This window comes from Esox lucius, chromosome 5 (assembly GCF_011004845.1).
Source record: "Esox lucius isolate fEsoLuc1 chromosome 5, fEsoLuc1.pri, whole genome shotgun sequence".
In the NCBI taxonomy this organism is placed as follows: domain Eukaryota; kingdom Metazoa; phylum Chordata; class Actinopteri; order Esociformes; family Esocidae; genus Esox; species Esox lucius.
The window spans coordinates 6554254-6571281 of record NC_047573.1 but is presented as its reverse complement, the minus strand read 5'-3'; the positions used below and the strand labels follow the sequence as shown (position 1 = coordinate 6571281).

Here is a 17028-nt window from a genome sequence, read left to right as displayed (position 1 = left end):
ACTCAACCAGTTATGACCAGTTATGACACCACACACACACACACACACACACACACACAATTCCTCCCCCTCCTCCAAACAATCTAAGATACAGTTGACAATAGAGTGTAAAACAAGTTTCTCCAAAAAGCCCCCTGCACAGAAAATACACATCCACTATGCCCACTCACAATGCCCACCCACCACTATTCCCACACACTATACCCACCCACCACTATGCCCAGCCACCACTATGCCCACACACTATGCCCACCCACTATGCCCACCCCACCACTATGCCCACACACTATACCCACCCACCACTATGCCCACCCACCACTATGCCCACACACTATGCCCAGCCACCACTATTCCCACACACTATACCCACCCACCACTATGCCCAGCCACCACTATGCCCACACACTATGCCCAGCCACCACTATTCCTCACAGAACCACAAAAATCCAGCACCAGTACAATAACACATGAAACTCTGTGTCTGTGTGTGTGTATGTGAGTCTGTGTTTGTGTGTGTGTGTGTGAGTTTGTGTGTGTGATCTAATACATGACTATGTCTATGTGTGGCATCTGTCCAAGACATTGAACAATGTAGATAACTGACCCCATTTTGTTTTTGCATTGCACCACTACGTGCTCAGCTTCCCTCAGTTCTTCTCTCCTATTTTAATCTGTGTTCCCTACAGTATATCGCTCAGTAGTGCTGTGATGTTTAACATACAACATAAATCTAATTCAATAGAATCAGGTGACTGCAAGTTAAATCTGTATGTTTTGGCTAAGAGTATTAATGTATTATTAATTGACCGCCCATATCCTTCCAAATCGCCTCATAGTGGTGTCTTTTAGTTTAAACGAGGCATTTTGCTACTAGTCCTACTTACTAAACTATGAACCTTGTTGTTCATTTCAACTAATTTCAATGGCAGAATGCAGGCAGCAACAATCTAAATTGAAATCCCTGCAGATCAACATTCATAATGGCAAAACAAAGTTGCTGTAGAGCTTAAAAACACATCAAAAGGCTTATAATGATATAGTACTCATTCTAGCCTATTAACCCATTATGACTAAATACATTGACCACCCCCCCACCCCCCCCCCCCAAAAAATCACAATAAATTACACAATACACATTGCAAAATGCAAACTGGTAGAGTCATTTTCATTTCTTCCCTGCATAGTTATGCATAACAAAGAAGATATTCCAAAATACATTAAATTAGGCTTATTGAAATGATAATCCAGTATGATTAAGAAAGATTTCAAGAGATACAAACATAGCTTCATTTCCAGTTTAGTATTTTAGCAACCACTCTTATGCTGAGCAATTTTCGGATGCAATTAGGGTTAAGTACTGTAGCTCAAGGACAAAATGACAGGTTTTGTACCTTGTCGGCCCAGGGATCTGAAAGTGCAGCCTGTTGCTTCCTAACCTGACACTGTAATTACCAGGCTATTTGCCTAACTCTGATCTCCAGTGACCAATGAAACATATTCCCCCTTCACACCTCCACATTTGCATTAGCCCTGGCTGTCTTCCTTGGGACCTTCATTTCCATCGGCCACCACTTGTTAAGTGTTTATATTTTAGGTTGTTCTCTGCTATTCTAGGCAATCTGTTGTTTTATTACTAGGTGGGGTTTTGTGCGTGTGTGTTTCTGTGTTGGTTCAGGTGGACGAATTCACATAGTACTCCATAGCATTCGCATAGTACACTACAACCCATGAGAGGTTTGAGCAAAACCATCTGTTTTGGCTAAAAAATAACAACCAAAAATGAAACAAATTTGTATGGTCACTTTCATATTTCCAAAGAAAAATCTGAATCAGTGCTTTCTGTTTTTGATACGTCAGGCTTTAAAATGCTTTTAAGGGCAGTATTTCAAAGTCACAATGAGCATCAGTGCACAGCACATTGTGCCTATGTATTGTATGAGAGATCATTATGCTTTTCAAATTGTTATCACCCTCAGTTGGACATTGAACACCTGTTCCTTGAAAATGACCATTTAAAAAAGAAGCAACAAAGACAATAGTTCCCCCGTAAGACTTGGTCACAGGACATTAAATGCACAGGAACATGCATTTATCTATGGGTGAAATGTTACCTTGTAGATGTAAAAAATATCAGCCACTGTAATCTTACACTCGTAGAGGTAAAACAATCTATGTTTGGTTTCATCTCTGTAGTACCTGCCCAGTAAAATGTTGGTTTAGTCACTCACATCCTTCCATGGCTCCAGTATTATGACAAACAGTTTATTGGTAAAAGGATTAGGTAAAAAGCATACTTAGCCTCGGCAATGCAAAAGTAAACATTAGCAATGTTTATCTGAATGTTATTGTGAATTGAAAAAGACAGTGCAATATCCCAACCTCAATGGAATACATCAATTTTTGCTGCTGAGAGAGGGCAAATATGGACATTTATTGAATAAAAGCTCAATACACAGAAACACAGACAGAGTAGGGAAGAAGGAAAACTGATACCATATTTGTTTTTGTTAGCTGAGAGTCCATTTGATCAGTGAAATAACACCCAACATTAATACCAGGAGAGTGCTTAGCGTAATATCACACAATATCACCAGCAATGTGCTTAATGCAATATCATAAAATATCAATACCAGCGATATGCTTAATGTAATACCACACAATATTAATAGCAGCAATGTGCTTAATGTAAAATCACAGTATAAATATCAGCAATGTGCTGAATGTAATATCACACAATACGCTTTATGTATTGTTGCGAAACTATCTCCTAACTTCCTTACTACTGGAATCAGATATATAAAAGAGGTGTTCACTCTGGTGAAGAACATTTGAGACAAGATTTTTGCTGAAACAACTGTTAATGTGTAAGATACCAAGAAACGTTGAACATTTAACAGGCTTTATTGTCAACAAGATGCAACTTCCTGATTAGTTGACATGGGCCTCGCAGGGCTGACAAAGTCCAATCACTGCTGATGTTTTCAATCAGGAGAATTGTGATTTGTTGGGATCTTACTGGTGGTGATAATTGCAGCTGTCGGAATCTGTTGATGGCATCTAAGAAATGGATCACATCAAATCACAAATGACATGTTAATTTGTAAGAAGTCAAAGGACTCGAAATCTCTAGGACCAAGCATAATCCCCACTTCAGGCTCCCTGGACTTTCCCATAATTAATAAATGGCAAGACAAAATCCAGATATCGCAAAGGTATTTTTGGAAACTCCATGTATGAATTACACCTTTGAATTAAATACAATTGTGGTGTAGTTAACTTAATGTAGCCTATGACCCTTAGTGTTGCTAGCAACCAACATTATATTTGATTGTGTCACTCCAACACAATCTTTTTGCACGTAGCACAGGTGTGGTTAATCCCTATATCAACAGTCTAAATGGTTTTAAAGACATTCTCTAGGTAGGTAAGATGAAGCAAATGGCCAACAGCTTCATGACCATTAAAAATTTGTCTAAACGAATGCCACCTGTCTATAGTCAGTAAACTGCCCATGTCTTGTTTTTTTAGCGTAAGAGAGCTTCATGTTCAAGTATAAAAACCCAACAGGATGATGATAGTGCTTGACAGAAAAGCTAATAAACTATACAAATCCCTGTTTTTAGAAACACATGTTTCATATGTATTTTGGACCCTTAACAACTCTTGTTGAACCTTATGTTGAAATAAAAATGAAAGTATCTGAAAGAGTTGATATTCAAGTCGCAGTTCCATTCACCTCAAAGAATGTGTTTTGTCTGAGTTAGAAATCCTTTGACAATTGACCACGTTTTTTTCTCCAGAACATTCTAGCTGGTAGGCAGCTATGCAGCTGTGTCCAACTCCGAAAAGCTCATCAAATATGAAATGTATGAAGGCAAGTGGCCTTTACATTATTCAAGAGGTCCACCACACACGACCTCTCCAATTTCAAGTCTATTTGACTGAACCTGTCCTTTACAGATGCAGATTAAAAAATTCTATGTTAAAACCAATGGCAGGGTGAAGTGAAATGTGATTACATTTGTGCGTCCTACTGAGTGCTTTCCTTCAATAAACACATTTCACATTTGTTTCGTGCTGTTGTATGACTAGGTATCTCCCCTTCACAATATGCACAGTTGTTCACTATAAACACTGGATTACTGGAAACATGGGCTAGTGCGAGTTACCGCCATTTTATTTAGACCAGTAATTTCCTGTTGTCGCCACTTTCCATAGCCGCAAACTATTCCACAGTTTGTCTGCTTAAAATTACATTTCAAAATTACCCCAATCTGCTTAAACCTCATGCCTAATTCTAACCTTAAAATATGTATTTTTGGCAATAGAATATCTGTTTGAGATTATAATGACTACCAGTTATAATGTCCTTTAAAATCAGTAAAAGGGTTGTGAACAAATGCATATTTGGGTGAAGCGAGAGACAGGAACATTGCCATGCAACTGCGACTTTGTCTCTTCCACAGACTGGAAACTTTAGAAAGACACCACCAACTTATAGCAAAACCGTTCTCAATTCCCATTGACATGCAGCAGACATCCATTCATCATTTGTAATTACTGGCGTTTCTCTGTAGGCTATAAGCCAAGTCTAAGCATAGGCTTGCAAAATGAATAGAAACGAATGCAGTCTGATGAGTAGAATTACTAATGTGAACGGTGTACATTAATATCATTTCAAATACGAGATAATGTAGAAGAGTGCTGCCATTTCAGTTTGATTGACAGTGTGTCCTCTTAGCAGGACAGAATAAATATAAACTTTAGCAGGAGACCTCAGACATTTTATACCAGGTCACATGATGATGCTGTCATGTTGGATGTTTCCCTTATTTTTGGAAGCATTTTGTGTAGCATGCTGTTCTTAATATGGCAACAGTAAAAATGTCGTCCACAGTTAACGATGCTCCAACCCGATAACACATTTCAGAAATGTTCTTAAAAATTAGGCCGCTGGGGTTTAAGACATCGCTTGGGTTAGCTAGACAAATTTTTCTGTGTGCCACATTTCATCACTATCATGCCAATATATTATGTAAATAGCAGTAAATACTGAAATTACTCATTCATTTGATGTTTTCTAAAAAAAAAAAATCAACCCTTTATAGGAGTGTGTTCCACACTGTTAGAAAATCTCCCTAGCATGTTGGAATCTAACGGGACGGACATTTCAAGGCTAGGTTAGCCAGAGCTCTGTGAGTGAGAACATTAAGTTAGAATCATGCAAAACTAAAAGTCACATGTAAAATGTTAAACACGTAAAAGAACAAGAGCTAGATGGATATGTCGGATTTAAAAATGCTTTCTTTTTTTTTTTTCTTTGCTGAAACGATGACACACCACATTTCAACAAATCAAGCATTGTTAAATCTAGGTTAGAGGAATTTTCAAAATATCTCAAAAAAGCATTATGTAAAAAAACCTGAAATGTGTGTATTTTACCAAATACCTCAAGTAAGCTATGGGCCGTAATATAAATCAAGTAATTTGGGGGGAAAAAAGTCTGTGAAATCAGTTCTGTTCTTTCACAATTTCCCTATATGCCCCCAAATTCCTATCAGACTCTTGAAGCCAGTTCTACTGCTTTTTATCATTTCTAGCCAGGGCCATAGCTAACATGGGGAAAAGTGGATATGATCCACGCTGACCATGGTATGGCCCACAGATCGTAATAATGTCAATGTTAACTGTGTGTGAGGGGGCCCAGGCATATATCTTTTCATTGGGCCCAGGATCCCTGGCCACGGCCCTGTTTGTACCCTCTAATTAGTGACTTAAGACCGGGGACAGGCAGGCAGCAGGTGCTGGCAATTCAGCCAGAACCGAAAATCTGAAAGCTTGTGGCCTCATAGGGGACGAATTGAATACCCCTGCTGTTGGCTTTGGTTATGAGGACAGGCTAATTTGGTTTAGAGTGATTTTTCTTAATTTGACACACAATCCCTCTTAGGTCACTCAAATAAAATAAAAATAACATGTTGGTTGATTTACCCTGCATGGATTATGTAGCTTACGAGGTTCGCAGCAATCTGTGATTTAGTTTCCCTGGCAGTAACAGATTCTATTTTTAAAATGCTACTATTGAGTACATTTGGAGCACAAATTACAATCACAACCAATGTCATTTTTGTACAACATGTGACTTTGTTGAACGTCACATTTAATTGTATGCACTTCTTGGACAATTTGGACGTGAAACTCACATAATGCTAATGTATGGGCAACACATGCTAAAACATTAGCATTTTAAAACAGTGCCAGAGACACTTAATAAACCGAAGAAGTGTTGCTGTCATAATTTTTCCCTCAACTGCTTACAGGCTGAACCAAGGTCACTGGTCACGTTTCATACATTTGGTAGACAATAACTTTAACAGGCTCTAAATAACCAGATCACTTCAATGACGTTTCTAATGTGCAAGCGTCCAGAACCAATTTAACACTCAACTTTCAATATTTAGCAATGGAAAAGGCATAGTGATTAAGAAGTCGGGATTTAATGGCTCTGTGTCATAAAATTTGGCAGATAGGGTCTCTTACCAAGGCAGATGGTTGATTCCCTTAATGGGATGCAGACTAAAATATATGCTATGTTCCATCTTGGAATGCAGGACACCAAGGGTAGGCCATCCTTCGACAATATGACTCCTCTAATCTGTATGACTGGACGGTGTTGTTAAATGACCTCTGCCAGCAGACTTTTACCTAGACAGGGCCCAAACACCTGGTCACTAGTTATGTAGTGCTATAAGGAGTAGGAGTAGGCTATAAGTTATGTAGGACTATAAGGAGTAGGGCAAAACACTGCCAGTTAGGATGGAACCCATCAATTTGGACCACCCAGTTGCGCATGACAAGAGGATGCCTGTTCATTCATCTCATAGCCATCTTTTGTTCAAAGAAGGTAGTACGTGTTTCTTTATACCATATCGTGTCTGTCATTAGCTCAGAACACTTCCAGCATCTTGTCTTACAGTCTACGTGGGTGATGGATATCTGAGCGGCGATCACTGACCCAACTAGGCAAATTCAACTTCCCAGGTGAGGACTGTTAGTTGGGTTCATCCCACGGAGCAGTCCACAAGTTTGCTTGGCTGATCCCACGGAGCAGTCCACTTCAAGTAAGGACTGCAAAACGGTCCATCCCTCCTGGACAAGACAAACACTGCACGCTGCTCTATCTCACCAGGACAACACGGAGACTTAGGTCCGAATGCTGTACACCAACTCCTGCTCGGCTTCCAACGCTCCCTCAATGGGCGCCATAAACAGCGTCAGATTTAGCCTTAGGCGACATGGGCAGAAGTCCAGTGCGCCATCCTGCAAGGGGCGACGCAAGGAATGTTGACATTGGCGTGATCGGTTTTCTATGGCTCATTTGCACGTCATGTAAATGATGTCACATCACCGTGCGGGACGGCGGGCCAATTAGCCTTGTCGGAGTAGGCTCCCTGATTCTAGTTTGTGTGCTAGGCTGATTACTGCATGGGAAGGTCTCCCAGTCAGACATACGAAATGGGTAGGTCTCCCCACTGGAAGCCTGAGGTAGGGGAATCTATCAAATAGCGCGCCTCTAACTTTGTACAGCACTAACGCAATGACTAAAATCAGTCACAACTAAATGCTACCAAATAAACCACAATTAATTCGTAATACAGTGCATATATAGTTTCACAGACATATTGTTGCATTTTTTTCTGGTTTGTGCGAAATGGTTAAGAATAATATAAAACCAGTCTGCACGCAACCAAAGTTTTGATGTTTGACAGTGCTGGATGGGTAATGTATTGATGCTCCCGCGCCAAATCAACACAAATGGTTAAGGAAAGGTTTAAGCCTCGAAGCCTGCCCAGTTTAGGAAAAAGAGGAAAGAAGAGGAGAAATGCACAAAAGGTAAAGGTATGCAGCTATGTCATCTCTTTATGAGTTTACTATTAGGCTAGCATAACACTTTTGTTTGTTAGCCTATTTTGCTTGCTACACTATTACACATAGGGCGATAATACTCAATTTCCTGTGCAACTAGCTTACATAACATTGGATATAATTTCACACAGTCTTATCTTGATAATGTGTGTAGCTTGGAGCAAAACGATTACAACCTAACTAGAGCATTATTGACTTGGCTCATTTTCATTGAGGTGACATTGCAAAGGTTTTCTGTGATTGTATTGACTAGGTCCTGAGCTCAGTACGTGTAATTTCCAGTGTTGTAGGCTAACTTAAAAGATGTCTATGTCATGCTGATATGTTGAATCTTTTGTGATATATTGACTCCTGCAGGGTGTCTTATGCCTAGAATTAGCCAAGGATGTTGCATGAATCATTTGGTTCCTATTCTGAAAGTTTGATAAATTGTGCATAATGACAGGTGTATTTAATTGATGTGTATTTAATTGATGTGTATTTAATTGATGTGTATTTAATTGATGTGTATTTAATTGATGTGTATTTAATTGTGCAACAAATGTATTTAGGTTGTCAGACTCGTATACTGTATTTCAATGCAAATTCAGGGTCACTTCTGAAAGATTGGGGAGCACCCTCTGGCACTGGCCAGGATGAGGAGCCATCTAGGCTTTGGGCAGTTTAGTTTTCTTTGGGTTTTAGTTTTATTTTGTTGTTAGCAATAGGGTAAAAATGTCATTGTCTTTTTTTATTTGTTTTTATATACTACAATTAGATTCTATTTGTATTTTCTTTACATTTTTCTTTTATATTTATATGGGGGGGGAGCTGATCGGGGTGTTCGCCCAGGGAGCCATGCAAGCTAGAACCGCCCCCTGGACATAAACCTGAAAGACTTGTGGCTGGACACATGGTGTCCCCCGCACTGACCCTAACCAGGGAGGACCCCTGAGGGCCCGTGCCCAGCCCACCCCAGCACCACGCATGGGTTTATGGCTGCATGGCCCGAGCACGACTCCAACTCAGTCGTCATGTGTGCTGACGACACAACCGTTACCTGGCCGGATCTCCAGTGGCAGTGACTAACCCTAACCCCTAGAGCCATCACAGAGAGGAAAGAGGTAAACAACTTGTTCCACAACATAAAGCAATTGTGATGGTGAACTACGGGAGACAGGAGAGAGAGTGTCTCCTCAGACACAACATCGGGGTCGAAGTAAAGGATTACTCAAAAGCTCCTCACTCCCTCACACAGATGCTGTTTCGACTGAACCATTGCAAATTTGTTGCACTCTATTTTATCTGTATTTATTAATGCTTTTTCAAAATCTGATCACATAGGACAAGTGGTGGCGTCGCACTGGGGGGGAAATGGGCACTAAGTATATAGGGGCCTAACGTGTAGAAGGGCCCTCAATTTTTTTTGAATCTAAGTGGGGCGGGGCCCTCAGACACTGCCTATGTACAATGCCCAGAATTCTGTGCTACACCCCCTTTAAAAAGACAAGGCATTTAAAGACAGCATAGTTTTATGTTTCAAATATATGTAAAAATACTAATTATAAGCACAGTTAAATAATGTATATATTCTGCATTAGCTTAGTGAACAGAACAAAATGGACAAAGAATTCTGAAGGTAAAGTAAATGATCCAACAATGCAGTGGTGAAGATGATGCATCGATCTGGCACCTGAGGAAACTTGGCATGTTCCAAAGGACCCTCACAAATTCCAGTCGAAGCCCAGTGCAAAACATGTCATCAGGCTTCGTCATCGCCTGGCGCCGTAACTATAGCATACCGCTCCCTCCCAAGAGAGAGATGTGGTCAACCCATTGTAGGGCACATCTGCCCTCCGGAAAATGAAGGCCTTGAAGATCAACATACAGTCACCAATCTCGCACACAAATTTGCACTCCACACACTTGCACATGCACAGTCCCTGGACCAGCACTCGCTCTTAGTCTCAACACTGACATGCCCACACTGGCTGAATACGCTGAATAAGCTTATTTTTTAATATCCTGTTTACTGGATTTAGTTATGCAATTGTTTATTGTTGTATTTTGTACTTGAATCGACATATTCTCTACTTACATTAGATCATATTTGCGCTGCTGTTGTGTATATTTCCTTTAAAAAATGTTTATTTGTATTTATATATGGTTGTTTGTGTTGTGTTGTCTTGCAATTGTATGCCATTTCTTGCAATTATATGCCCAGGGTGTCAAGATTTTTGGCAGCAATTAAACGTTGAAATTTGACACTGCACAAAAATGTCAATGTTCTTTCTACGCCTGTTATTGTGCCTATTTGAAAACACCCCCTGCACAACATGATCATTGCAGTACATACGTCATACAACACATTTCGTTCCGTTTTTGGTCGGTCGTCGATATGAACTGTCTGTCGGTTGATGTTTCTCTGACAGCCTGTCTTGTCAACGGTCTGTATCTTGTTATGTCAATAGAAGCACATGGTCTATGTTTGTTGCAGGAAGTCAAGTCAAGTGAAGATGGCGGACCAGTCGTTGCTATCCGAGTCAGCTCTCGGGTGGTCAATTTTCACCCTTGTATTTCTGGTAAGAACCCTCAAGTGGCTGTTAAAGCTGAGCTTGTTGTCCTGTTTACGTACTGGATGACACCTTTGGTGGCAGTTTTGCTTTTTCATACGAAGTTCACAATAGCTTGCTAGCTACGCAGCCAGCTAGCTAGGACGCTACTGTACGGTAGTTAACTACCTTGACACCAGTGATGACATATAGCTACAGTATTTAGCTTACTCATAATGAATCATAAATAAATGCCTTTTTTTGTAGTGTATTAGTGGGAGTGCCACTGGAATAGTCATGATCGTATCTGCGGTTTACAGAGCTTTGTTAGTTCTGAATGGAGTCGAGTAAGCTAGCACGCTGACTAGTATAAGCTACAGTATTGGATTATAAATACCTACTTTTAATTAAACTTGGAAAAGACGTCTGACTTCGTTAGTTTTGTAAAGAACATTTTAGCAAACAACATGCACTATTCCTATGTTTAGTTAGGTTGTTGGACAGGTTAGCTAGTTGCATGGTTAGCAGTTGGCTAGCATGTTAATATTATTGAGCTAGCTAAAAAATCGCTTACACAGTGTCACATGACTGCAGACGCTGAGACAGCTAAATTTAGAGAGGAGCCATCGCCAAGCCTGCTACAGTAACTTTTATATGAATGTCAGGCCGGCAGCATAATATTGAGCTAACACAACTTGTTCTGCATCCTGATTAACAAGCTGAAACACCAGAATCAGATTGCTCTGCTCCATTCCTTATAATCCAGTGAAATCCTTTCCATTGGTCTTCGTTTAGATGCAAAGCTTGTGTCATTACCTGGCAATACACGCAGGCACGGGGCTTAACTGTTGTTGGCTCTGTGCTTAATTGATCCTGTATGTGAATGGCATCCCTTAAGGATCTGAGCAGCCAACTGGTTTTAGCAGTGTCCTCACAGCTCAGGCCTAGAACGTCTGTTTGTGTGTGCCTAGAATACGACCTTGTGATTCTGAAGATTCAGCAGCACTGTGGTGGCGTCGGCCTGTAGTTGATGAAGTACACATTCTTATTTACAGCAACGACCTGGGGTGGCAGGAGCACATAGGGTTTCCTGTCTTGCTCAGGGACAGAACAAAAAAGGGTTCACCTTTGCAGTATGGGATTAGAACGAGGGACCTTCTGGACCCTAGTCAGATGCCCTAACCACTAGGCCACCTAGTGCCCTAAAGTCAGAAAATAACCTGAGTGAATTGCAGAGGTTTATTAGGAACGCATTTATAGAAATTGTAGTACGTTTTTTTTGGATTGATTTAAGCTTTTGGGAGGTGCATCTATTAGGATTTCCACCTTTTACTGTCAGAAGTGGTATGTCTGTATTCAAAGGTCACAAGAATGACATGGAACTGTAAACAAACATGTTGTTACTTCTGAAATAGCCCAACTACTTTAGCATTTTGTTATCCCTGTAATTACAGTTGGTATTAGTTAAACAAAGCAATGTTACGGTAAAAAAAAAAAAAAACATTGGATAGTTCTGAAACAATGAAATCCCGTTCTCGCATGCTTTCAACGTTGTGTTTCAACCTCCAGGTTATTCTGGCCTTCTGTTGGGTCTACATCCGAAAGTACCAAAGCCGCCAGGAGAGTGAGGTCATCTCAACCATCACGGCCATATGTGCTTTAGCAGTTGCACTGATAACCTCAGCACTTCTTCCTGTGGATATCTTCCTGGTGTCTTACATGAAGTACCCCAATGGAACTTACAAGGTATGTATTCCGCTGCTTCGTAGACCTTGGGATTTATGCAGCTTAAGGACATTTGAGGTCAGCAGTGGACCCTTAGAACAGGGAGTTCTACAACCCCGTTTCTAAACAAGTTGTGACGCTGCGTAAAATGCAAGTAATGACGGAATGCAATGATGTGCAAATCATTTCATCTCTATATTTAATTGAAAATACTATAAAGACAACATATCAAGTGTTGAACCAGAGAAATGTCATTGTTTTTGGAAACATATATGCCCATTTTGAATTTGATGCCAGCTACACTTCAAAAAAAAGTTGGGACAGGGGCATGTTTATTACTGTGTTGCACCACCTCTTCTTTTTACAATACTCTGTAAGCGTTTGGGAACTGAGGAGACCAACTGCAGTAGTTTTGAAAGTGAAATGTTTTTCCATTCTTGCTTGATATTGGATTTCAGCTGCTCAATAATTCGGGGTCTTCTTTGTCATATTTCTATGTTTTCATAATGTGCCAAATGTTTTCAATGGGTGACAGGTCTGGACTGCAAGGCAGGCCACTTCACCAACCTTACTTTCTACAGAGCCATGCTGTTGTAATACATGCAGAATGTGGTGTGGCATTGTATTACTGAAATATGCAAGGCCTTCCCTGAAAATATATTGTCTGGATGGTAGCATATTTTGCTCCAGAACCTGTATATTGTTCAGCATTAATAGTGCCTTCACACTCTTCTCTGAAGCCTGGAGGACGCGGCGTCCATGATTCCCAAAAATAATTTCACGTTTTGATTCATCAGAGCACAGGACAGTTTTTCACTTCACCTTAGTCCTTTTTAAATGAGCTTGGTCCCCGACAAGGCGGTGGTGTTTCTGGATCCGGTTTATGTCTGGTTTCTTCTTTGTGTGGTAAAGTTGCATTTGTGGATGCAGCGACACGGTGTTCACAAGACAATGGTTTTCGGGGGTGTTCCTGAGCCCCTGTAGTGATGTCCACCCCAGAATCATGTCTGCTTTTAATGCAGTGCCGTCTGAGGGCCCAAAGATCACGGCCATCCAGTATTGGTTTTTGATCTTGTCCCTTGCATACAGAGGTTTCTCTGGATTCCCTGAATCTTTTAATGATATTATGTAATGTAGGTGATGAGATCCCCAAACTCTTAACGATTTTACATTGAGAAACGTTGTTCTTAAATTGTTGCACCCGGCTTGTTTTTTATTACACTTTTCCAGTCTTTTGTTGCCCCTGTCCAAGCATGTTGCTGGCATATATTTTGATATATTGTCTTTGTACTATTTTCTATTTAATATAGGGTTTACATGATTTGCACATCTTTGCATTCTGTTATAATTTCCATTTTACACAGCGTCCTAACTAAGTTGTAATTTAATAGTCAATAGTTAATAATTGAGTGGGCTGTCTGTGAATATAGTTGCCTACAGGAGTAAGACACAAGTAAAACTTTTTGTACACAGATTGAAAAACAGAGAAAAAAATTGAGGGAAATCTACATTTTAAGTTCAATTTAGAACCAGTCCATAGCTTAATTCTGAAAATAATTTTCATGTGCTTTATTGGAAATAATGTTATCATATTGTTTTTCAGCATAATAAGCTTTGTCGTCATCATCTACAGATATTTATACCATCCACAGTAGATGAAAAGCCTGTCTGATTGTGGGAGAATGTGGATAGGCTGGAGAGTGAATGACACAATGAGGATGCCATTGTGATAGGTTACTTTACCTGTAGATGTTTCATGGGTAGGACTGCCTTCAACAAACGATATGTTAGAAGCAACCCCTTGCTAAGTTAAGGATTTAGGTTTAGAATAAGATTTTGAGTAAGAGTTAAGATTATAGTTCGGTCAAAGCATAAGGGTTTGTAGATAGTTAACATGTTACTGATTAACCCTAACCCTAATCCACAGTCTGTATAGCAGATACACTTTTGGGACTCTCTAAATAAAGTAGTACCTTGTGATATGCCTGATCTTGTCTTAATCTTGTCTTTTTTTATTTTTTGCACATGCACATTTTTTGCACATGGACATTAAAATATGGGATTGTTATCGCCTAGGCTATGATAAGGCTATGAGCTTTGATCAGCGCTGGATGCTGGTGCTGATGAGAAAAGGTTTATTGATGCTTTGGATAGAATTCATAACTGGCGCAGCGATCAAAAATATGCATTTATTGCCGGAATGGTTTCTGTGTTTCTGTATGTATGTGTGTGTGTTTGTGTTTTTATGTGTGTGTGTTTGTGTGTTTGTTTGTATGTCTGTGTTTGTATGAATGTGTGTGTCTATGTGCTTGTAAATATGCGTTTGTGTTTGTGTGTCTTTGTGTGTGTCTCTGTGTGTGTGTTTTGGCGTGCCTGTGCTCTGCAAAGGTAGACAGACAGCAATTCTCCATGGCATTCTGATCCTCTTTTAGAACTTGTGAGTCACGGACATGTCAGGTCACATCTCTGATAGGAACCCTGCCACCTTGGAGATGACAACATGACAACAATCAATAGAAAAATCAGAGCTCCTGAAATGCCATTCTTCCTCAGCATGACTATGTTTGTTTTATAAGAAAAGAGGAATGGAGTTTCATTACGGTAGAAATATGAATATCACACAAAAATGATAAACAATAAGCGATACCTTCATAATTTAGGCTTTTTCTCTGGTGTGTGTATTAAATATTCTACTACTTTCTCCTCTGATCTTTTCAATAATTCAAGATCTCTTTCTTTCTCTTTTCCTTTTTACATAAAAATAGGCCTGTGGTCACTGCGTCAGTGTCCTGGATTGGCTTGTATCCACTCATATTGGGAACTGTACAGAATTATCTTTTCCCTTCACAAATATGGCTTTTGTATTGTTTAATATACTCACCTCTGTCAAAGTGCTGTTTTGCCTTTATTCTAATAGAGTTCTTATTTCTTCCCAATACAGGGCTGGGCTGAAAACAATGAAACACGAGGCCAAATTGAAGACACTGTGCTGTATGCGTATTACTGTGAGTGATATCTACTGTAGTGTTTGTTGTCAGGCACCCTACCTAAAATCTGTTGTGTTTTTCCAAAACCAGGTGAAAGGACAATTGTCCAAATATTTCACCTAGACTGAAATGTAAACTAATATCAAAATACTTACTCATGAACCTTGCAGTTAAAGAGATGGAAGTACATGAGAACATATTAAGATAGAAAAAAACTGTAAGACAATTAATATTGTAATATTTATTTATATATTTATCTATATATAATGACACGAATAACAAGGATTACATTGATTTTAATAATTTAGCAGATGCTCTTATATAGAGCGACTTGCATTTACAGTGGGGAGAACAAGTATTTGATACACTGCCGATTTTGCAGGTTTTCCCACTTACAAAGCATGTAGAAGTCTGTCATTTTTATCATAGGTACACTTCAACTGTGAGTGACGGAATCTAAAACAAAAATCCAGAAAATCACATTGTATGATTTTTAAGTAATTAATTAGCATTTTATTGCATGACATAATCGGCAGTGTATCGAATACTTGTTCTCCCCACTGTAGATGAACAAATGTACTATGGGAGTTGACATCCCAGGGTGTATGACCTGTTTCTGTTGAAGAGACAATAATACCTATTAAGCCCATGTACCCTTTTAGCTCACTTAAATTCAAAATGGATAATGTCTCTACCAATACATCTGTGTGACTGATTTTGAAGTGCTATTATGATACATGCCCGAGTGCTACTGCTTCCTGCAGGTCAGGTTTGAAGTGCTTTGGTGTGTAGAAGACCTAGGCAGACTGAACTCAAAAAGCTGCTAAACCGTGTGGTAGTCCTTTGGCCGTGGTGTTTAGCAGTTTTCCATCTTGGGGGTAGATGTACTGGACCCTGTTGATTCCAGACCTGATGCACCCGTACTTTGTGGCACGCTGTGGCATCCGGACCTGGACGGCTGGAGCGTTTGACTGTTTTTAGGCCCTGCCAAGTGGTGGGACAGCCTGTCAAGATGCTGTCAGTGGTGCGGCTGTTGAACCTTCAGAGGCTGAGGGGGCCCGATCCAAATGTTTTCCGTCTCCTGAGGGGTAAGAGGCACTGACGTGCTTCTCTCACAATTGCCCGGGCGTGTGTGAACTATGTCGGCTGATGGGCGATGTTGACACTGAGGAACTTGGAGCGCTGAACCCGCTTCACTCCAGTCCTCATGATGTGGTCATCTCCTTTATCTGGCTGACATTGAGGGAGAGCTTTTTTTTCCCTGGCACCACACAGTCCCTGACCTCCCCGTTGGGTGTCATCGACCTGGTTGATCGGGCCCACCTCCTCAGGCCTGCGCTTGGTACAGAGGGATTTAGAAACGGACTGAGAACCATTTTGTCTGGAGTGAGAATATCCACTGAAATGAGTCCTGGTCCACGATGTGGCTCCCTGGGAACCCGAACGTTTAGGGTTAAGGGAGAGAACGTGTAAATGTATTCATGTGTCTTGACTCATTTCCAACAACAAACACGACTCTCTCTCTCTCTCTCTCTCTCTGGTTCCTTGGGCGATAACACACAGTGACAGTGATTGTCTTAACTGTCCTCTCTCTTCAGTTCGTCCTAAACTGTGATGCTCCGTTGGTGTGAGATTCAGGGAGCTGCGTGTGCTCTGGAGAGTTAGTGTGGTTCTTCGTCAGGACCCTAATCCCCACATAGTTCACCGCTGTTGACCGGAGCGACATCAGGGCGGTGTCACTATGGTGTGTGTCATGTATGTTTGAAGGCTCTTATGTGACGTTGAACTCTGTTATCTGACTGCTGGTGTTCTGATGGCCCTCGGCATGCTGGGATATGTCATACTGAAGGCTCAGGACT

General features: G+C 40.5%; 1 protein-coding gene across 2 annotated transcripts in view; it reads left to right on the top strand.

Annotated features, from left to right (window-relative positions):
* Positions 1–7805: 7805 nt before the first annotated feature.
* The window catches only part of lmbrd1 (LMBR1 domain containing 1), a 110991-nt gene continuing 101768 nt past the window's right edge, over positions 7806–17028 (top strand). The window contains exons 1-4 of one of the 2 annotated variants that reach the window (XM_029119943.2): positions 7806–7893; positions 10403–10487; positions 12027–12203; positions 15124–15187. In XM_029119943.2, coding sequence (XP_028975776.1) covers positions 7883–7893; positions 10403–10487; positions 12027–12203; positions 15124–15187 — 337 coding nt within the window. In that variant the 5' untranslated portion in view covers positions 7806–7882. Of the gene's footprint in view, positions 7894–10335; positions 10488–12026; positions 12204–15123; positions 15188–17028 lie in introns of those variants that run through there. The other variant, XM_029119942.2, reaches the window with a different exon arrangement.